The sequence below is a fragment of the Vanellus vanellus genome (assembly GCF_965231255.1).
Source record: "Vanellus vanellus genome assembly, chromosome: 1".
NCBI lineage: Eukaryota > Metazoa > Chordata > Aves > Charadriiformes > Charadriidae > Vanellus > Vanellus vanellus.
This window is the reverse complement of record NC_138905.1, coordinates 62,277,702-62,295,517: the sequence shown is the minus strand read 5'-3', so window position 1 is coordinate 62,295,517 and position 17,816 is coordinate 62,277,702. Positions and strand designations below refer to the sequence as shown.

General features: G+C 41.7%; 1 protein-coding gene and 1 long non-coding RNA gene across 2 annotated transcripts in view; one reads left to right on the top strand and one right to left on the bottom strand.

Moving 5' to 3' along the window:
- The window catches only part of STAB2 (stabilin 2), a gene marked incomplete at its 5' end in the record, with an annotated part of 87,730 nt that overhangs the window by 4,835 nt on the left and 65,079 nt on the right, over positions 1 to 17,816 (top strand). The window contains 8 exons of the mRNA XM_082495796.1: positions 499 to 614; positions 4,980 to 5,065; positions 5,913 to 5,982; positions 8,366 to 8,461; positions 8,765 to 8,890; positions 10,891 to 11,087; positions 12,057 to 12,190; positions 17,504 to 17,637. Coding sequence (XP_082351922.1) covers positions 499 to 614; positions 4,980 to 5,065; positions 5,913 to 5,982; positions 8,366 to 8,461; positions 8,765 to 8,890; positions 10,891 to 11,087; positions 12,057 to 12,190; positions 17,504 to 17,637 — 959 coding nt within the window. The remainder of the gene's footprint in view (positions 1 to 498; positions 615 to 4,979; positions 5,066 to 5,912; positions 5,983 to 8,365; positions 8,462 to 8,764; positions 8,891 to 10,890; positions 11,088 to 12,056; positions 12,191 to 17,503; positions 17,638 to 17,816) is intronic.
- Positions 1 to 17,816, bottom strand: part of LOC309681840 — a 134,266-nt gene that overhangs the window by 90,831 nt on the left and 25,619 nt on the right. The gene's annotated exons all lie outside the window — the stretch shown is intronic.

Below are 17,816 nucleotides of genomic sequence, written 5' to 3'. Positions count from 1 at the left end.
TGATATGAATTATATACAAATATCATGTGATAAATGTATATTATCATATAAATTATGTTTATATATTATTCATATCGTATTATCATTATCATATAAATAACATATTTTTCAAACTGCCAGACTGGGGGGAGAAGGGGGTGAAGGGCTGGAAGAAATATCTCAAAACAAATTTAAATTGTTGCCTTGAAGAAAAAAAAAAAAAAAAAAAATACTATTCCAAATCAAAACTTCGAGAAAACTGCTGTGTTTAGGTTGCAGAAATTAAAAAAAAAAAAAAAAAAAGAGAAATATACTATGCAAAAGAAACAGCTCCAAGGATCTTTTTAGACCTTGGTGTTACCAATGTATGTTTTAATGCAGAAAAAAAGGCAACTCAATATAACTAAGCTTAAAGTGCTCTTATGTGACACTGAAACGAGAAGAGGAGGTTAAGAATTTCATTTTTCCCCACAGGAGGCTTTTAAGTACTTTAAAGCATCTCCAACTTCTTTTCCTCAGGTATTATCTAGAAACTAAAATACACGTACTTTCTTTTCCGGGATGTCGGCATCACTGTATGAAGGAATTTGAACAACCTGAGTGCTGCCAGGGACACTGGGGCCCAGACTGCATGGGTAAGCTCGCTCTTCAGTTTGTTTGGGTTTTTTTTTTTGATAGAATTTGAGTAGAATTAAAGCAGTGATTTTTCTTCTTTTCAGAAACTATTGAGAAGACTGCTCCTCAGAGCTTATTATTATAGGAGTAGAAATAAACAGCAGTTTTCAGCCAAAACTTAGAGGATTTAGAAAAGCTTCATTTAAAAAGCAAAAATCATAGAAAAATTCAATAAACTTAGGGAACCCACTTGCTTTTGAGATTTTTCAAAACAAGTCATTGCAGTCAATGCTTGCAAAATGACTTTTCATTTGGGAGGATCCCCACAATGGATATTAAAAATGAAAATTTTCAAACTGCAAGTTTAAATGTTTCACTTTAGGTCAAAAATACCCTCATATGAGGCTGAAATATTTCCAAAACTCTTTAATTCTTTACTTTTTGATGCAAGGAGGGTTTTTTTGTTCAGCTCAACTTGAAACAGTTTTTCCCTCCAAGTTCTTTGAACCTCCAGCGAATGCTAAAGGCCACTACTGAAGGAGGGGTAATCAGGAGTGCCTCTCTTCCCGCTGCCCCTTCCTCAGGAAAAGCCTTTCAGCACCTCCACAAGTGCATCAAACCTCAGGCTACTGAGGTGGGCATCAAGACCCGCTGAGGAGGTTTTCCCTGCCCAGGCAGAGCATTTCCTCCTCTACTTAACGGGGTCAAGGTCTGGTTCAATGTCTGTGAAGTCCTTATGTCCACAAAACAGATTAAAAAATACAATTTTAGCCTGAGCTATGATTTAAATACCAGTCATTTACCCACTAAAGCAAAATATTCAAACTCCAACTCATAGCTACTTATATAGAAAAGAGAGACAAATAGCTGAGTGCGTAGTGTGTGGTCATGTCTTCTTCTGAAGATAACCACACGTGTGGTGATTTACCATCTTTCCACCAAAAGCAGCCTAAGTGCCCGGTAGAAGGAAGGCAATGCTACATGTGATCATCATCCCCTACTTCAGGGTACTCTGGGAGGCTACATGAGGGACATCAGTACTTCTAGAGATGGGCAGAGCTCGCTTCCCCCAGGCCGGAGCCCGGCCTGCAACACCGCGGGCAGGAGGCTGCAGAGGCAAGGAAGCCCTCTCTTCCTTCAGACAAACTTCCTGGCCCCAAGAAGCAAAGCATCAAGGTCTCAGCATTGTTTCTGCTGTCATTTGGAGGAAGAAAATAGCTCTTTGTATTATCACAATCTCTCTAAGAGCATATGGCGCGCCTTGAAATATTTGGAGGAAAGACGGTCCTTCCTGAGGCCAGAGAAAAATCCCTGACTAGGGCTTTACTTCACATTTAGCATCTGATGGCAACGACAAAATTAGGTCTTGGATAGCACTCTGACTTCCTTAAATGATAGCACACACTGAAACACCCAATGTGAATGAAAGATGTTTTGTCCCCTTACCTCCCCATGAAGCGCCCCGAGCCAACAAGCTGCGTGCCCATCCCTCTGTAAAAAAGGCATTAAGGAAAAAGGGAAAACTACAGGGAGCTAAAAGGTCCAGGGGAAAAGAACACAGCCTTTAACACTGCCTGTAGCATCCAACCACGGATGCCAAAGCTGGTAGAGCTCAGATGCCGCACATGTGTAAGTGACAGGCTGCAGTGGGAGCTACTACCTGTCCCAGCTCTGGGCAAATATTTGCATGGCTCCAAAGAAAAGCTGGGTACCACCTGAAAGGTGCACAGTATGGGCAACTGAGTAGAATGCACTGTAACAATAAAGAAAAAAAAAGCGAAAAGGAAAAAAGAAAAAAAGCCAAGAGGAAAGATAAGAAACCTAATTCTATCAAATTATATGTCCAAAATAAATCTTCTTTACAAGTTCTACCCACTGCTTCAGCCTGCAGGGAGTCAGGTGAAGAAAAGGAATCCAATAGGCTGCATTTGAAAACACTTAGAAAGTGGTGAATTAAGCTCTGTGAGACAAAAAGCTGATAGATTTAAGCTCTTTTGGCCTAGGTGTAACGATTTAGTCTTTGGTCTCTGACACCTGTAAGAGCGAAGCAGAAACATCTCTTTCTCGCTACTTTTCAAAAAACATCCTCAATGAAAGCAAAGGTCTTACTCCTCGCCAGCACCACTGCCATCAACACTGCCGCCTGCGGCCCCACCAGCCCAGGGGAGCACTTTATCTGCCTGACCAAACTCGTACAACAATACAGTAATTTGCTAAACTTCTGATAAAGCTGTCCCTTGGTGGTGGTATCAAAACAAGAGACAAGAGGTAGTGAAGACAAGGGGAAGCGCAATGAATATTGACTGCAAAACAACTGTTTTATCAGCAATTTTAAAGTATGCTTTCTTAGAATTTATACCATAAACTGGGTTTTCTTGTGATTTCTCTATCTTGGCAAATTCAATAAAAGCATCAGCACAGTTAAAATTCTTTCCATTCAGAGCAAATATTAAACAGTTTGCGCCTGTGTCAGTCCTAGAGATGAGATTTAGCTATCACGTGGTAGACAGAAAACAAGAATCACTAAAAGCCACTTTAAAGATTAAAGCATATGTATTTATTACTTCACCTCATTTCTGGTTATTTCACCTCAATTCTTAACAAATCCTTTTATTTCAGCATGAGATAAACTCCACTAAAATTTTCATCTTTAAATGTATTGTTTTTTCATGAGAAGCTTACTCAGATCCAACAGACTTCACAGATATATCATTAAGGAATAAACTAAGAAGTATTAACAGATTGGTATAAAGCCAAAGCCTTCACTAACATTAGTTGTATACATATCCACATCCACTTATTTATTCATCACTCTGTCCAAATCAAATTCATTTTCATGAAAACTTCCACATCATTTAAACACTCTAAATCAGGATTAAGTTACTCAAGGGGAGCATAAATCCAGCGCTGCCCATCTCCACCCACACAGAACAAACCGAGACTCTTTATAAGCAATAAATCTGCCAGTACGGTACAGCAGAGAACCTGTGAGAGCAGTAGGAGGCTGATACATTTAGATACCACCTGCATTGGGATTATGGTACTTAATGGGAACTCCAGTTACAGGAAGGAAGGGCTTATTGAAGGGAGTTAATAAATCATTTCCACAGAGAGGCTGCACAACTATAAAAGGTTAGGATACCCCAAAAGGGGGAAAAACCTGACAGAATAATCTGACTAAAAAACACTATAATACGCATTTCCCACAGGCAACCTTTCAGGAAAAAATTGAATATTTAAATATTTCAGCCAAAAATTTCACAACTTTGACTTGGAAATACAATCGTCGTTTCTTATCCTCTCCTGCTGGCTGGGGTTTTTGGTCAGACTCTGTCTCACCTGATATGCCACTGCTTGTAACCACGGTTTTAGTGCCAGAGGATCTGAAGAGCATAGCACTTCTTTGGCACACAAGTTTTATGAGTGATCGCAGCCCATTGTACAGAAGTGGGTTATGAGATACCCAAATTTTGATTTCCAAGATAATATCACAGTTTTACAGGAGGTAGAAGGGAAAATGAAAAACTTTCCACATAAAGCAAATGCAATTTGTGGGGAAAAGAGAGAGGCAGATTAAAACTCTAAATTAGCATCAAATATAGTTCTGACAGCAAATTTGCAGTCAAACAGAGTTGTATTAACAGAAAAAGTGGTCAGGCAAACTCCATTTGTATCAAAAAAGTTAACAGCTTAGCGCATCTGCAGATAGAGGTGGATCAACAGGGACAAAATCGACGTGGTACTTTGTAGAAAAAATAATTTTCTTATTCTAATCTATTGATTACAGTCATTAGCTTCAGTTTCCATACTAGAGAGGGTGATGGTCTCTACTAAAGCTGAGATTCTGGTGAAGACATCTGGGCAGCTGTAAAATAGCAGCAGTCACTCAATGTCCCTGTCTGGCCCAAAACCCTGCAGCCTCCGAGATCATCACCCTTAATGTGGCAAGGGAAGCAAAAGGGTCAGAACGAGCTGACTGGTGGCTTTAACAGTGTCATTTGAGAGTGTTGGGGTAGGAGAAGAGAAGGCTCTGGGGAGACCTTATAGCAGCCTTCCAGTACCTAATGGGGGTCTACAGGAAAGATGGGGAGGGACTCTTTAACAGGGAGTGTAGCAATAGGACAAGGGGGAACGGCTTTAAACTGAAAGAGCATAGATTTGGATTAGGTATTAGGAAGAAATTCTTTACTCTGAGAGTGGTGAGACACTGGAACAGGTTGCCCAGAGAAGTTGTGGATGCCCCATGCCTGGAAGCACTCAAGGCCAGGTTGGATGGGGCTTTGAGCAACCTGGTCTGGTGGGAGGTGTCCCTGCTCAGGGCAGCGGGATTCAAATTAGATGATCTCTAAGGTCTCTTCCAACCTAAACCATTCTGTAATTTCTAGCCTGTCCAGGAGGAGCTGCGTCACCATGCAATAGGAGAGGACGCTGCTCCCAAGGTATAAATGGGGATGGAACATGCACTTGTCAGGTATGTCCCTTCTTTTAACAATAGCATATAATCTCTGCTAAGAAATAATGCACGTTATGTGGTATAAAGACATTAAAGGAAAGTATTTCAGAAATAGCAGAGAGAATCTGCTTGGAGTTCATTTTTTGCTTGGTTTGTACTAATCTTCACACTATTATTTCTACAGACTAGAGCATGTTTGGGGGATATTATTAAAGATCTCTTCCTCTTGTCTTCTGGAAACAGGTGGTTTGAGTTCCTCTGTTTTAAGTGTGCTATGACTTATGTCATATGGATGGCTATGACATAAGTACTTATGACTTTTTGCCTTTATTAGAAAGGACTTGTACTTGGGACTAATACTCTCAACATAGTGTTCCTTTGCTGAGAGTGTAATGTGCAGTGCTTAATTACTTCAGTTAAAAAAGATTTTTTTAAAAAACAACTCGAATCTTTTCTACCTCCCCCTCTACTGGTTAATCTTTCCATTACATCAAAAGCACATCTTCTGAGGACATGTGAAAAAGAGACAGTGAGAAGTAGTCAGAAAATACAACCTAACAATTGCAAGAACGATTTAGGCATTAGGCTTGATTACTGTTCTTTATTGTTAACTTGATATTCTGAACATCTGATTTGATCTGCAAGAGCTAAAAAATTAACATTAGAAAAAAAGACAGAGGAAAAAAGTCATTCAAAATACAATGTTTTCTAGATTGAAGGAGTCATCTCCGATTTGCTGACTGAACCTTTCGTGTTATTTTCTTTTGAAAGCTAAAGATGCTGTTTTCAGGCTGCTAAGCATATATCTATCTATACAGAGGTAGATGAGAAACTTAAGTTTTGATTCCCAACCTGTAATTCACAGAAAGGCTTCAGTGGAACTGCCTGTGAAAAATGCGCTGAAGATCATTTATTTGGCCCTCACTGCACATCAGGTAATTTTGAGCTTTCTTTATTGAAGTCGGGCAAAAGAGGTGAGTGAAAGCTGTATTCAGACACCAGGAAATCCCAGTGAAATGGGTAGGGGGTCTAAGGGTTTCCCATCAAGACCTGCTGTCTGCTTCAGGGAACGCAACAGGGAAAGAAAAGAGGCAGCTACTCAATTCCTTATTCACAGTGGGGCTGGATTCAGCTCAGGACTGTACAGACAACACACTCGTTGTTGCACTACAAAAATATCTTAATTTTATCTTTAATATATTTGTTATAGCCAACAGTCCAATAAATTAGGGATTAGAATAATCTGTGTGTTCCTGCAGGTATGCCTCCCTGTTAGCCAGTTATCGTGTTACCCACTTTTCACCCTAAATTACAGATTTGCATTTATTTGATCTAAATACAGGAGATTGTAACGATACATTAAGTATTGTGTGGGAACATATCAAATGCATAATTTATAGTGGCTTACAGTGCTTTGGTATGTTTTCTAAATACATTACAAACTGGAGCACCTGTATTAAGGCATGAAATGCTCACGTGGTATTGAAATCAATTTGGCTGACTCCAAAAAGGCCGTTTTGAATCAGGCCAAAAGTCCTTCTAGCCTAGCATCCCGTATTGGAGGCCAATAGTTGATATCTAGGGAAAGAGCACAAGCAGCCAGAGATTCCATTCAAACTGTAGTGTTTAAAGGCTCCTGCTGGATCTATGCCCCATAAATTATCTACCTTGCCTCTGAATCCAATTCTGCTTTTGCTCTCCACAATATTCTGTGCCAAGGAGCTCCATAATTTAGTCAAAAGTTGGGGGGGGGAGAAGATTAATTTGGTTTCATTTTGATTTTTGGTTGGTAGATCATTCCATTGGTTGGCCATAATTCTATTAGGAGAAGCGGGACCTTGAGGGAGGGATCAGAGCTATGTGCACTATTTAAAATGTGTATGTACCACAGCTGCATATATTTGTATAATATTTTCCAGGTTTGCCTGTTTCCTAATGATTTCTAGTACTTTATTTGCCTTCCTGACCCCTGCTGAACATTAAATAGACAAATCAGAAAAACACCTGAAAAAAAAAAAAAAATTAAGAAACATCTCTTTCTTAAGTGGCAATAGTTCTTTATCTCCAAGTAAAACTCTTTTTGTTCCCTCAAGTTCTACATAAAGTTATTTCTAAAGACAGTCACGAATGGCCTCACTTTAAACCATCTGTGTTGGCCTTTCTACAGTAATCCTACACCACTGCTGACTCAAAAGCCCTTTTTCCACCAGCTGTCCACTGGATGCCAGTGTTGATACACAGAAATGTAACCAAGCCAACAATTTCATTAAAATAGGGTACTTGAATGAATTCAATACGTAAATGTAATTATTTTCCAAGAAGCTATCAGAGGACTAAACTGCATATTAATTTAAGCAACGTTTTACACTTCAGCTTTCAGATATTTGAGCTCCTCCAAGTTTTCCAAGCACATATAAACACTGTGCATTTGTGACTAACCGCTTTTCAGCAATATATTAGACATTCCTGGTTTTTATATTAGGATCACTAACATAGGTAGAATGTTACTAATTAATTAGTGTCAATGATTTGCATGAACACAGGATATGTTTGTAAAGGGAAGAGGATATACTACATCACTGCAGCTTAAACATGAAGTCACCAATATATCTGTATATATTAGAGGCATTTCCAGGCCTTGTAAAACGCCTTTTAAAAAGCATCATTACCATAATTGAAACAGTTATAACTCTAAAGCTTTTTAAGCATACTTGAGGCTTCCAAAAAAACTTATAAAAGGGTCTCATAGTTGCTTGGACTCTGAATACAGCATCTTGTGTGCATATTGTCACAAAGTGTATAACCAGAAATGACAGATTATAGGAACAGGAAAAAGCTAATTATCCTTTTAACCAGATAAATTCGGGGGGGGGGGGGGGGGGGGGGGGGGGGGAGTCACAAAACACATTTCTTATGGAGGTGCTTGAGAGAGGGAAACAAAATTGCAGAAAAAATTAGCCATTTGATAACAATTTGTTACACTGTTACACTTCAACTTTGACTCAAGAACCTATGTGAAATTTTACAAGTTTTGATAGTATTAGCAACTAGTCAGTTTGGTGCTTATAGTGTATGTCTTGAAGATTTTCGGGCCCCAGGCTATTAACAGCCTGCAAAAATCAGTATGTTTTTTACTGACATATGCAACTGTGAGGATTGATCTTCTCATTAATGAAAGTCTATAAATTCAGGAACCTGGGTCAAAACTTGTTTTGGTCAAAGTTGTTGGCCAAGACACTATTTGCTATGGGCAACCACTAACGATGTCTTTCCAAACACCATTATTATTCAGTAAAGCCAGTCCATCTCTCCATATAGTTTGCGACTGCGTTCATGGAGTATGCAACAGTGGAATTACAGGAGATGGAAGATGCACTTGCTTGTCTGGATACAAAGGGCTCAGCTGTGATCAGCGTAAGTAGATTGTTTTCTGTATAAGAGATATTCAACAGCTCTGATAGTTAGAATTGGCGAGGATGAACGTAAAATTAGTCTCAGGTTAGTCACTTTAGAGCAATCAATCATGCACTGAACCTCAAACCCTGTGTGTGAGCTCCCATTAACCATCATTACCACTTCAATCGCCAGGAAAATGATGACAGCAGTGAGACGAATAGTCTCTAGATCGGGTGTCCTTTGAACTAGTATACCACAGAACGCAGTGCCTCCCGGCACAGTGTGCAGACACAGCTTAACCTGTCGAACTCTGTCCCTCAGCGATAGCTGAATGCGAGGCCTTGCGGTGCCCTGCAAACTCCAGATGCACTGCCTCAGGAGTGGATGGAAGACAACTGCAATGCACATGTCTGCCCAACTACCATGGAGATGGTACACAATGTGAACGTGAGTAATTTTCATGTCCACCAAGTTCTCTGTAGACAGCATCATTGGTATTATAGTTCAGATATTGAGCGCGCTTTTGAACCAAATCTCACCGTCTAATTGTTCTTGGGTTTGCATCCCAAAAGCAGTCTCATGTGCGCAAACTAGATTTGTTCAGGATTAAACTAAACCCTAACATATGCTTCAGATACACATCGCTCCAGTTTCCAACAGACTTTAGTCCATGTGTCCAGACTAAAGCTAGTAAACCCCCTTGAAACACATAGTGTGGATACTGGGTCATCAGTGCTTACAAATCCATTGCTATCACATCCCTCTACTTGCTAAAGTTCAACCCCATAGTTTGCTTCCATAAAAATCCACAACAGCAACCAAGGGCTTATATTTATTGAATATCCATCATGCGACAGCTCAGCTTCCTCACTAAGCATAAACTCTACAGACCAGTAAAGCTCATTTACCTTTCCTATTTTTCATGAAACTAAGTAGTATCTCAGCTACAGGTAAAAGCCTACCTTAACGTTGTCTTTACAGACTCCTCAACTTGCCATTGAATGCACAAATTAACTATATTACAAGAGTCCAGATTTTCTTTCCTCTGCTCACATTATGTCTTACAGCACCAGCTCTTCCTTCTAGACCAATTGCAATGAAGAAAATGGTTATATCTGATGTTGGAAGCATTATTTAGTAAATGTTGGCTTGAATCAGGCCACAAATAAAATACTTCTTATCCTGTCTGGGAACATTTACATTCAATCCACTTGGCCCTAATTATGGTGTCATCCTCTCTGAATAGGCTTGAACACCATCCAAGAGCAAGACATCAGGAAGTCACTTCTCAAGGAATGTGTTGTTCTTCTAATAGGCAGCACAGACAAGCAAGAGACAAAGAAATTGTAGAACCAGCAGAGAAGAAGGGTGCTAGTATCCCTACCTCTCTTGGGTTTTGTACTGATGCAGTCTGTGTGCGTGTTGTTTCTCTGTCCCAGTGTCTTTAGATACTGGGGTCATCTGTGTCTTAACCCAGTGTCTTTTACATTTGGCTGGCTGGGAAGCAGGGAACAAGCAGCTCCAGCACAGATAAGCACGTCAGCGAGGATAGCAGTGGCTGCCCCAGATTCTGCTTGGAGGTGGCATTGCTTATGGTCGATTTGAGCATGCGAATATATGTGTACGTGGGTGATTTCACACTGGAACAGAAGTGAATGCTTTAAAGAGTGAAGCTGAGAATTGCCAAGTCTCTCAGTCCCAGCTGATGGGGAAGAAAGGGAGGAGGAGAGGGAAAGACAGTGAGCAGCATCCCCTTTTAGGTGAGTCCAGGGCCTGCCACCTCCCAGCTACAACATGTGTTTGATCATATCCTAAACTGGACACAAAGGCGTGAGGTGTTCTCCAAGCACTGCTGGACTATGAACAAGGACAAACAATGACATTGCCTTGAAAAAAGGGGCTCATGGAAATAACTAGTGAGCTTCCAGTCCAGTCCTGAAACTACAGCAGTGCGGAAGAGTCAACTAAAACACTTGTTGGCCAGTTTTCCATATAGCTGAATGGATGACATTATATTGTTTAATTACCGGAAAGAAAACAGCAAAGGCCTATTGTATTGAGAAATATTTTCCAACTGATCTAACACGCGCTTAAAGCTTGTACAGACCTCGTACCACCTACCTGACCTTCTCTGCTTAAAATCCCCCAGAGAACAGGGAAATAGTTGTGATATTTTAATGAGCACATTACATGTTTTAATGTGTTTATAACTCAATTTGCCAAGTTAAGAGATCATTTCTGTTCAAAGGAAAACAGTTGGTTGCTACGTTAGTATAAACACATTCCTCCCTTCGGTCTTCATGCCGCCACGATACTTCAGACTTGGATGTTATGAGAAGTTTAGTCTACCCAGGCTTTGCTTGGCACAGAGGTGCTGTGGCAAATCCTCATCTTCAATTTCAGAACTGCGGGCAATAATTCATTTACTTCACTTCTTTTTTCACAAGCTATCAACCCATGCTCCAAAAAGGTCTGCGATCCTAATGCTGACTGCGTTTACCTCGGACCAAATCGGCACAAATGTACCTGTCGAGAAGGTTACAGGGGGGACGGTCAAGTCTGCTTACCCATAGACCCCTGCCAAGCAACATATGGGAGTTGCCCTGCACAGTCTACCATTTGCGTGTATGATGGTCCAGGAAAGGTTAGTGTTGAACGGGTGCCCCAGACATTTTCTATGTCAACTGCCTAGGAAGGAATAATGCTTTCTCTCCAAAAAGAAGCCATGAGGGTATGGGAACAGGCCTCAGGGAGACCAAGATCTACTCCTAGCTTTGGCATAAGCCCTGCTGGTGACCAGGGGTGAGTCCCTTTACCTCCTTCTCTATGCTTCTATATGGTGCTTTCCCCTCTGAAAATGTGAATGGCAATAGTGTTCTTTTTCCTAGAATATTTTGGCTCTGATTTACCTCCTGAAAATGAAAACACTGCAATTAAGCTTCTACCAGTTAAATTTTCTCTCTCTGACCACAGGGGGCTTGGGGGACCGGTAGGCTCCTTACACAGGTACCACAGATAAATGCCTACAGCGACTGTTATTTAGGAAAGATGTAATCTGGGTCTTTGAGCACTACCAATGAAAGGCACCATATAAAGGCTGCATATTATTCATGCCGTCAGGAACTGGCTCAGGTTTCCAACTGCTGCCACCGAGAAAGAGAGACTTTAGAAGACCGTGCCTGTTTTGCCTAGACACCCTGGAGAGCCAAAAAAGGAGTTGGTTATCCAGGGTCATTCTGCAATTCACATTCATATAAGGGCTGATATGTTTTGCTCATTAATACTATGCTTTCACACTCGTTTTGGGAGGCAGAGATGAAAAATCTGACCTACCCACACTGATTTCAAATGTTATCTGGTCACAGAAGTGAATCTAAAGGGCTTTATCTAAAAGAAATTTTTCTGAAAGTCAGTATTTTCCTGGAGTGGATAAAACCTAGAAGGGAGTTGTATAAATATGGATAAGCTTTATACTTGCATCTGAACTCATCACAAGATTAACTAAGGTTTTGGAAGCTGACAGTCTTTAGACCCTAGTTCCAGAAAGTATGCTGAAATCCACAATTTCTGCATGTCTAATTTTTCTCTCCCCTCTCCCATCCTTCCCGTTTAGTCCCACTGTGAATGCAAGGAGCATTACACAAACTTTGTACCTGGGAAAGGATGCAGCATGACTGACATCTGTGAAACAAACAACACCTGCCATAAAAAAGCTAAATGCTCAATGGTTGCACCAGGACAGATTACGTGAGTCCTTTTGCTTATTAAAGCTTTCACCCATTTTGTCCCTCCTTCCCCTAGTGAACAGGCTACTAAAACAAATCCAGTGGATGAACACCTCCTGAAGTTATCATTAATGGTTTCTTTATCAAGGACAAATTACAAGATTTAATGGGGTTAGGGTCAACCAATTAGAATCGTGTTTGATTTCATCAGTCCAATTGCTGATACCTCTAAGTTTTAATTTAACAGCACTCGGAAGTCATTTCTACACGAGTAAATAAAAAGGACCAAGACCTCTTTTCTGTTCCTCAGGGCAAGCAGCATGGTCTGGCTCACAGCTAAAGTCTCTTCTTTCAAAAGAGAGTAACTGCCTCTTGGCAGAGGTCCCTGGCACACGCCATCCCTTCAACTGTGCCTGGGCACTGCCTGGGAAAACACTACTTGGTGCGGGCCAGAAACATGCCAGGCAGCATGCTAAAAATTAATCATCATTAATTATCATGGGACAGCGCTGGAGCCCTGGCTATTTTTAGTATACTAATACTAGGGAATCTGACCCCCATACTGTGAAAGCAACACCAACCTCGGCAGGTTCCTCAAAGCCTTGAGACAAGCACATAGGAAACTGGAAAACCTTTGGCAGAGTTTGTTTTCCTGTACAGAAGTTTGCTAGGCTGATGTTAGGAGGAAAGTCAGTTCTAACACTAAACTCAACAAAGCTATCTTAAACCAAGCAATTTGGATTACATGTTTCTATAGCCAGTGATGGTTAAGTATTTGGTTTAAAGAGGTGTCCCTGTAATGTTACTTTTCAGAAGCTGAGAGTTTGAATGTGAATGTAAGTTGGGAACAAATTATTTATTTTATGAGGAGAGGCTGAAAGAGTTGGGGCTGTTCAGTCTGGAGAAGAGAAGGCTCCGGGGACATCTTATTGTGGCCTTCCAGTACCTAAAGGGGGCCTACAGGAGAGCTGGGGAAGGACTTTTTACTAGGGCACGTAACGACAGGACGAGGGGGAATGGCTTTAAACTGGAAGAGGGCAGGTTCAGATTGAACATTAGGAAGAAGTTTTTCACATTGAGGGCGGTAAGGCACTGGAACAGGTTGCCCAGAGAGGTTGTTGAGGCACCATCTCTGGAGGTGTTCAAGGCCAGGCTGGACGTGGCCTTCCTTGGGCGACCTGGTCTAGTGGGAGGTGTCCCTGCCTATGGCAGGGGGGTTGGAACTCGATGATCTTCAAGCTCCTTTCCAACCTAAACCATTCTATGATTCTATGATCTATATATACAGAAAGCGTTCAATCCAGAGAGTATTCTTATTGCCAGTTCCTGCTTCATCATGCAGCTTTCTCTTACACTTTTGTGCTATTGTGCATTGCAAACAAGTTTATCTTTCATATCCCCAGATCATTTCTAGACGTACTATACTAGTCATACTACTCTTAGTATATACTTATACCCTATTTAGTATAATAGACTGATATACTGCTCAACACAAGTTGAAAATTAAAATAAAATTCTACATCACATAAATCGGGACATTTCTAATTTGTCACTAATTCACTGCTGCAGTTCAATTTTCAACAGCTGAGGAAGTTTTGAGAATTGTACAATGGGAGAATTACAAATTTATGACTGGGAGGGAAACAGGCAATCCAAATGCTTTGCACATTGTTCATTCGGTGACCTTTAATGGCAAAAGCAAACACATGAGAAAGGAGTAGGATTCAAATCAAACCAAAACTATCTGTTTGGCAAAAAAAATATTGAAACTATACTGGATAGTTTCCAACTAAGGAAAACCCATTTATGAAAGACAAACTTTGCAAAGAAAAATGTTGATTGGTAAATGCGGGCACAGTAAATTGCTTCTGATAAGTGACAGACACTGTATTTTGGCTGCATCCCAGATTTTAAACGTATTTGGGAGGGCTTGATTTGGTGTGGTTTTTTAGTTCTTCCAAAACACAAAGCTGTAACAGAGGCCACAAACCTGCATCGTTTCCTTCCTTTTGTGTTTGGTTTTGGTTTTATTAAATATGCAGTTGTGCTGTTAGCTTCCACCATATACAGTCACTTCTACTTTCTCCAGCATCAAATGATTTGTACAGTAATAAATCTCTTATACAGGCAAAGATGTAGAAAAGACATGCATTTAGTTTGTGAACAAAACAACCTCCTGGAAAATCAAGATTGTCTCTGCTTTCTGTTCCCGTGTAGATCTTTCCTGAGTGATTGCTGACACTTTCTATGGCATTGCTTCAGCACAGTAATTATGTTCAGCCTTGCCCAGAAGCCATAAAACTTCAAGTGGCGCAGAATTTCACTGCATATTAGACTATAACCTCTCTGGTTTCCGAGGAGAACTAGCTTTCCCTTAAACTCAATTATTTTCTTTTTTAATCTCACTCTTATTTTTACTCTATATCTTCAATGTAGAAAGTAATAGGTTCATAAATCAAAACTCTATTATATGAGATTCAGGTAAAACGGCGACAGGAATCTGAGCTCCCCTTTCTGCAGAACTACAATTCGCTTCCCCCACCTGGGTAAGCTGAAGTAGTGACAGTTCCCATCTTTTTCAGTTCTGCCTCCTGCTGTCCCTGCAGCATATCATGAAAACAGACAACTAAGTTTAAATAGTCCAGCAGGGTATGTTGTAAAGCTGCTCCTCTGTAGAGGCACCCAGCCCATACAGTCCACAGTGCATTCAAAGCAAAACCTATATAAACATATGCACTGAGTTGCAAACCAGGTCCTCTAGACAAAACCAAGACAAAAGTAATCTAGTCCAGCTTGTCCTTCCCGAGCCCATCCACGCAGAGTGAATTACTTTGTCGGAAGGGGTGAGGGGAAAAGACAGGTTGAAGGGTTCAATCCCACACGATAGGTACCAATTGCTAAATGCTTTCCTTTGGCAGTCAAATCCAAACTATGCTACTGGACACCCACTCAGTTATAAGCAATATTGTCCTCGGAAAAGAAATTTCAAACTACGTATGTATTCCTGCAGTTAAGTGTGCCCCTGGGAATGATAGCCAAAAAAAACATTTAGCCATGCTTAACCACCTGCTTCTTTATGACCATTTGCTGAAAAAGTGAGGAGATGTTTAGCCTGAAACCTTGATCTGACTTGTGCAATATTTCAAATATAGTTTCTTTTTTCTACTAAACTATTCCCTGGCTCCTATGAAGCCCCATTTTTTTTTCTTCTCTGCTCAGAAGCGAAGGGGGCTATGTACATGAATACAGCAATATTTACCCCATCGGAAGAAAGGGGTCAGCTCCCAAGGAGTAACAGCTCCTCTCTCCCAGCGCTAAACCTTTCATCCAGGCTCCACAGTCATACCCTCTGCCCAAGAGATTCCCTTAAAAAGAAGAGGGCTCACCATCAGAATCACATCCTAAAAATTTTAGGTGCTTTTAGACTGCTATTTTTACCCAGGACCAGGAGGAATCAACGCTTAAGCCTCTTGGCCAAAATCCCAGCACCCCTCTGAGTCTATATGCAGCCCCCCCCCCCAAGACTGCAGGGACCGTGGGGATTTTCAAATATTGCTATCACCAGAGAAACAGCTACGGTACAGACCGTACGTGGGAAACAGAAGATGATTTGGCATAAGGTTGATACTACTGCGGGGTATGAGTGGCAGATGTATGTTTGTAACAACCAGCACATACAAATGATTAGGTCATTGGTTATATAAAGAACACATTGTGCTTGCGTGCAGTAATGTTGCTTCGCTAATGATCCCTTTAGAAAAAAAATCCAGAGAAACGAATCTTTATGGATAGGGCTTATACGAGTACTGAACATGCTGGAGACTTAATTAGGAAGGCACTATTAAAAGCCAATGTTTGGCAACACACACCATACAGTTGTTTTGCCTCCTAAATATAGTTAGGGTTTCTTTCTGTGTGCAGTACATGTTGACAAGCACCTGCTCTACTTTTAGTGCTAAAGATGAGTAAATGAGTAAGCTGACACCACCAGTCAGTCTCCCAGGATCAGCCAAGCAGGGGCTGATTTTCTGAAGACTGCAACAGAAAGAGCTGAGATTGGCAAAATCAGCAGGCATCAATTGTCCCTCACGTTGAGACAGTCTAAGAGAGTCCAGATTTTTTAAGAAAGTACTAACCACCCCTCTCAGTGAATAGTCAGGCTGACGCAAGGTCAAGGCACACACAAGTCCTAGTTGCTCTTTGAAACTCACAACCCTTCGTACCCATCAGCACCTAATAGCCAGCACGTGTCAATCACATTTACAACCAATAATTTCTTCCCCACGCCTCTTGTGACACGGAGGTCTTTCGCAGCCATAAGATTCAGTTTTCATGAGATGCTTTCCCTCCCTCATAAGACAGAAAAAGTCAGACTGATGGTCAGAGCTGTTATTCCATAAATTTCCTTTAGATTTTGCCTTGACTACAACGCACTGCTTCAAAATGCAGCCCATCCCAAGGCAGTGAGGACATCGAGCCCACCTCGAGGCATTGCCTGTCACTCCCATGGGCACCCGAGCCTGCTTTGGAAATGCGTAGGACTGGGTCAACCGTACATCACTGACACCTCTCACGTGCTGCTGTCCCCAGGGGACAGCCAGTGTGTTACAGATGAAATGCTATTTCCAGTGCAGAGACAGCAGGAGCATAAACCATGCATTTGAAAAAACATGAGATTTTGTGCTTCAGCAGCTTCAGAAAAAAAGATAATGTTAAAGTACCAGTACCATTGCTCAAAACAGTTCTGTTAAAGGGCAGGGTAACAAACCACCACTTTGCTGTGTTGAAAGGACTGACAGCCCTGCCTGCCTTTTCCTACCAGTCCCATACAGCTATCACAAGGATTGATGAGCTGCCATCACCCCTTTCACACATAACTACCGTTAATCCAGCCGAGTCCTATAGGGTGAGCGGGGGCTTCACACAACCACCCCCCAGCTGCAAGGGTGGCACCCCACAAGTTTATGCCACAGATTCTCCTTGCCCATGGGCAGGCAGCCTCAGTAGCTTTCTGGGCTCCAGCAACCACAATATTTGGGGACCGGAGGCTGCACCACAGCCAGGTGTGTCACATAGCCCCCGTTCAAAGAGGTTCTGCAAGACAGATACCACTGCCTCCTGGCCCAGCTAACAGAAGGACAGCACGTCAGGCAAGCAGTCACCAAGCTGCCCTACACACTGACACGCTTCACAGCATGTGGAAGCAAAGATGAAACTAAAATGCATTGGTGCTTCCTGAAAATGCCTTCAGAGGAGCAGTAGTTAACACCTGGTGCAGAGCCTCATTGACACAACAGGGCACCAGCACACAGCTAAAATGAGGATCCTTTCACAGGTGTACGTGCCAGGGGGGCTCCGTGGGGAATGGGTTTGTGTGCTATGGAAACATCATGGAGCGCCTCCAAGACCTGAACACAGAAGTGGGAGGACGGTGGCAAGGCAAGCTGACATCTGCCTTATCGCTCATAGGTAAGTGACCACATGCAAGCAGAGTCAGCTCCTGCTGGCTGGGGCTTGATCTTGCCCTGTCCTTCCCCCCATGCTCCCCAGTGCAGGAAGGTGCTGCTAACAGCATGGCGCAGCATGCACGCTACACACCGCAGGCTCCCTCTGACCACCTAAAGCTGCCTTTGCTGAGCATGCAGTGC